The sequence below is a fragment of the Tupaia chinensis genome, unplaced genomic scaffold, assembly GCF_000334495.1.
Source record: "Tupaia chinensis unplaced genomic scaffold, TupChi_1.0 Scaffold143933_1, whole genome shotgun sequence".
In the NCBI taxonomy this organism is placed as follows: Eukaryota; Metazoa; Chordata; class Mammalia; order Scandentia; family Tupaiidae; genus Tupaia; species Tupaia belangeri.
The window spans coordinates 567,028-571,992 of NW_006203784.1; the positions used below are offsets into that span (position 1 = coordinate 567,028).

General features: G+C 41.6%; 1 protein-coding gene across 3 annotated transcripts in view; it reads right to left on the reverse strand.

Moving 5' to 3' along the window:
• SPOCK3 (SPARC (osteonectin), cwcv and kazal like domains proteoglycan 3) overlaps nt 1–4,103 on the reverse strand; it is a 478,023-nt gene extending 473,920 nt beyond the window's left edge. For 2 of the 3 annotated variants that reach the window (XM_006165501.1, XM_006165499.1), the window contains exons 1-2: nt 3,744–3,857; nt 3,273–3,461 (exon numbers count right to left, since the gene is read on the reverse strand). In XM_006165501.1, coding sequence (XP_006165563.1) covers nt 3,273–3,461 — 189 coding nt within the window. In that variant the 5' untranslated portion in view covers nt 3,744–3,857. Of the gene's footprint in view, nt 1–3,272; nt 3,462–3,743; nt 3,858–3,989 lie in introns of those variants that run through there. The other variant, XM_006165500.2, reaches the window with a different exon arrangement.
• Between the last annotated feature and the right edge of the window lie 862 nt (nt 4,104–4,965).

Sequence of the window (4,965 nt, forward strand, 5' to 3'; positions counted from 1 at the left end):
CCAAAAAAAAAAAAAAAAATAGAACCTAGCATGCAACCAGTGTATCTTCTAAACATAACCCTTTGTTGAGAGGGTGTTTTGTTGGTTTTATTTAAAAAATCATAAAATGTTAACCTGGACATACCCTGAATATGCAGTTCTATGTAGACTATTTTTGAATGTGTTGACTTGCCCATAGAGTTAAATTTTCACCTTTTTCTAAAACATAGGGATTAAAATATCTACTAGAATTTTTATACCAACGAATAATTATTTTCAAAAGGGTAAAAGTTTGTTATGTCCACACAATTACATCTTGTATACTCTGAAGGACAACACAAGTAATGCAACTTCATTCAGTGAATGAACACTGTTAGTATAAAGTGGTCAAAATTATTTGAATTTTTTTCCTAAGTAAATTGTTATTCTAAGTTTTGTTTTAATTTTATTATTTCTCTGTGATTTACATTTCAAAAAATTGAGAAAATAAGCCATTGAGGGCAGTAGTCTCCATGATTTATCTATTTTACATGATAATTTCAACTCGCTCCTTTTTTCCTGAAGTTTTATCAAAAATGAAATATATTTGCATTACACGGTCAACTTATCATGACATACTTTTTAAGTAAGTCAGTTAAAATATAATGAACTGTGCTTTAATTATTAGTAAAGGTAATTTTCAAGATAATTCAAAAGAAGTCACAGTGTAAACATATATTAAGAAATGTCTTGCAAAATAACGTAAATTATGTAAAACAGTCATTTACAAGAAGAAAGGTAAGGATTATTTCCAGTATTAATTATGCTGTGGTACCACAACGCTTCTTTTGTAAATGGCATTAATTACAGTCTTATGGGAGAAAAGCACTAAACAAAAATACTTCAGTTAAATTGTTTCTCAAAGAAGAGGTTCAGATGTCCTTGTTTCTCCGCCTTCATATAAATTGAGTACATTAATTCATTATTTAAGATACTAATGCTCATGCAGAACATTTAAAGGTAGATTAAGGCAGTACAGCGCAGTCTTTTACAAGCAATGCCTTATAACCAAATGCATCCACCTAAAAACAAACTGAAAAATAAGCAACTACCTTAAAGAAAAGAAAAAAACAATTATTAAGCTAATGACTCCCCTAGAGGGAAAACAAATATGTAAGCAAATGTAGGGGGTGAATGGTCTAAATAAGGATTCTATATTATGCATTGAATTATTATTAGAGAAGCCATTGTCAGCTTGTATCCTATTATGTTAATAAGAACCAACAGGTGGTGTACGGGGGGACATGGTAGAACTTATCTTCTTCATGCCTTTCCAAAGTCATCTTCACAAAAATACAGTTGTCTTAGTAACACGATAATGCTAATGCCTGATACATTCTTCAAATAAATCAGTATTATATTTCCAAGTGTTACATATACTTCAAAAGAGAGATTTGTTGAAAATATAAGTCCTTGATTTGAATTTACCTACAATTTTGGTGGACTTTTCCTAAGATTGCGTAAAAATAACTGAAAATCCCATAGCAATAAAATATATTTTATTGTCTCTATTGAAGCTGGTGGCAAAAATTCTAGAACATGTAGTTTATAGTAAGCAACTCAGCTTACTTCAATAATTTAAATCAAGCACATTCATGGATTGCCCAAGTGTAAATTGACCACTCTTAATAATTCAATAATGTAATGTGAGTAAAGTCAGCGAACACTAAGATATGCAAGATTTTAAATCTATTTTAGAGAAGGCTAAAATTAATTTGTAGAAGACTGTAAAGCAGCCATTAAGTACAGAAAAGTCAAAATGTGAAACACTTTTCAAATACTAACAAAACATTCATTATTTTTTTCCAAAGGTGGTCACAATAAACAAATCCACTCCAGCTTTAGAAATCTCATTCGCTTGCTAGCTTCTGTTATTATACTCAATATCAGCATAAACTTAAGTGTGCAATGAGTTTGCTTTCAAGGACATTCATTCAGTGAATTTTCAGTGATACGTTTAAGCTTAACCGTAAAGCATGTAAGACAAAGTCCTACATGAAGTCTTAACATTCTCATTTTCTCCCTATGTTTCTGTGCCCAGTATCACCCAGGTATACCTCATTTTTTAAGTAAAAATTAGCATTTCTTCAGGGATGCCTCTGGCAGATTTGGTTTGTCAGTTACTTTAAGGAGGGGTGTTGGGAGAGGGGGAATAGAGGCAGCCAAACCCAAACAGAGGAGGAACTGATGAAAGTTAGCTCTTTTCTACACAGTGCATTGCCCATGGACCCCCACAGGAAATTCTCTCGTCACAATAAGGATTGTTGGCAAAGTGTCTGTGAATCACTCTTGCTTCCTTTCAGGCCTCTGGGATTTAAAGGGTGGGCTGGAGGAGAAAATCAACACCCAGTGTGGCCTCCTAACTGGGACAACCAAGTTGAATGCCTACGGACGAAAGGCAGCGCTCTGGACCTGGGTAGCTCTTAACTAGCTCCACTCAGATCAGGTGGGGAAAAGGACCAACCGTTTGGTCACGGCCCACAGACCCAGAGGAAACAAATGTCTGGGAGTCTCTGAACCTGGCTGGTTCCTAATAGCCCTTGAGAATTACTGCCCTGGGGCGTCTACACATTAACTCTTTCACTCTTATCACCTGCCAGCGTTCTCTCCACGCGCCGCGCCCTCCTCGCAGTGAAGCAGTGATTCATTTGGGAATAAAACGCAAACCAATGCATTACAAATATATTCTGGATTTAAGTTAATGCTGAAGCACAAATCTGATCAGCAATTTTATGTAATCAGAAGCAGTTCAACTTCTGCCGACTGGTGCCGCCAAACATCCTCCCACCCTCGGAGAGCGGGCATTTATAAATCTTACATCTTCCCACCTCCTCCCTCAAATTCCTTAATGGAACATTAGTAACGGGATCGATGCTAGTTACTTTATTAGCAAACCATCGCAGAGGCACATCTGCTGTGTTTACCAGTGCCAGACACACCATTCAAAAGTTGAGAAGGTCGGAGCCAGCACTCTGCAAGCGGGAGATGGGGTACAGTGGGAGACTGGGATGGGGAAGACTGGGGACCTAGTGAAACCTGAACTTCCGTGCATCCAACAAGCACGACCTTCCGCTAAAACCAACCGGGCTTGGGGCAGCACACTGCCAACTTCTCCAGCCTCATTGCGCCGCCTAGTTCCCCAAGTCCCTCTCTGAAAACCGAGCCCATTCGCCGCCACCCACCCCTGGCAGCCGCGGTCCCCGCCTGGGAGCGACGCGCGCGTGTGCTCAGGGATGGGGGTGCGCAGCACTTACGTCTCGGAATTTGTTCCACTGTCCGACTTCCTTGTCATACTGAGAGATTGTGGTGAGCCATTGTTTATCATCCAGAAAATTACCGCCGTCCGACCGCCCCCCGGCCGCAGCCACAGCCGCGGCAGCTGCGAGAGCCTGACTGCACCAAGCGGCTGCACACACACACAACACGGCTGACACCTTGAGCATCTGGGTTAGGAGACACAACGGGGGGGGGGGGGGGGGTTTGTCAGATAAGGGGTACGAGATCGGGGCGACCCTAGAAAACATGCATCAACAACCACCGGGATGGAGGGAGGAGGATGCAAGCAGGGACGGAGGGGTCCCCTCCCCGCAGCTTTTACCCCAAACCCAGGCACTCACACACACGCAGACCCAGGGGAAGAGAGGTGGGTATAAAAAAGGAAGCCCCAGCTGCGGCAGTCTGAGCAGGGGGGAAAAATCCCCCTAAAACGCCTCCTGGCACATCACCTTGTTGTGAGCCCGCACAGTGCTCGCAGCTCCTGCTGGAAATGCAGCCCTGCTCGGCCAACTCGCTGCTTTCAGGAGCTGCTGCACGCGTTGCCGTCTTGCGCCGTCCACTCAGCTCCCTGCGCCCGGCGCGCTCCCCCCAACTCCACCCTCCCCCTGCGCGCCGATCTCCCGCTTACTCCCCTCGGTTCACCCCTCCCTCCCCCACCTCCTAGTCTTTTCCTCTTCCACCTCCTCGAATCCCACCTTCCTCTCGCTGGATCCAAGCTGCGTTCAGCTTCGGATACGACGCTCACTTGAAGCCAGGGGATGCGGTAGCTCCTCGCCTAAGAATCCTTATCTGCTTTCCAACCTCTCCGCTCCAGAAGAGGTTCTCATGTTCGCGAGACCGCCTGCTCATGCTCTCTGATCCTGGATTCGCTTAACACAAAGCGCACTCTCTTAGATGCCAGCTCTGCAGTTTTGAGGGTGGTCAGGCAGATGTAGGAAATGAGATCTGAAGAAAACTTTATGGATCACAAAGTAAGACTCGCCTGGACGTTCTGTCCTGTAAGCCTCCTGGACTGAGCTCCACCCTAAACCAAGGCCATCCATAGTCTTGGGAGATCTTTTTAACTACAGACATGTTAAAGTTTGTTAGGAACTTCTAGATTATTACAGAGAGCAAAATTTTATCTTACATGACTGAAGTTTATTCTTTTTATTCTTTTTTTTCTCTTTTATCTAGGAGAAAATAATTACTAAATAGGGCGTTGGATACCCCTAAATTTCCCACATACGGTAGATATATTTTGTCTTTATGAAAACTCTCTAGAGACTGTATTTTGAGACCTAGAAACTGAGACCTTGAAAACTTTCAAGGCCTCCTATAGAAGAGTTTTTGAACCTCTAACATTAATTTTGCATTCCAAAACTCCATTTATGACAAAATACTCGGATTTCCTTCTCTGTTTTACAGATTCTAGATAAACTGGAAGGAAATCAGTAATTGGCTCTCTCTAAAAAGAAGCTGATGAATTTTTCCCATATACCTAGAGGAATTTAGTATTAATGAATATTACAGGCAAGTCAAGAGATTTCTGTAAACTAAAAGACCACAATAACATTATATATCTCCATTTAAATTTTTAGCTATTTCAGCTACAATTATATTTCCCAAACCTGTGACCTTTGAAAATTTCCTTTAGCTCCCAAAACTCAAAAGCTATTTTAATAGTAGCAA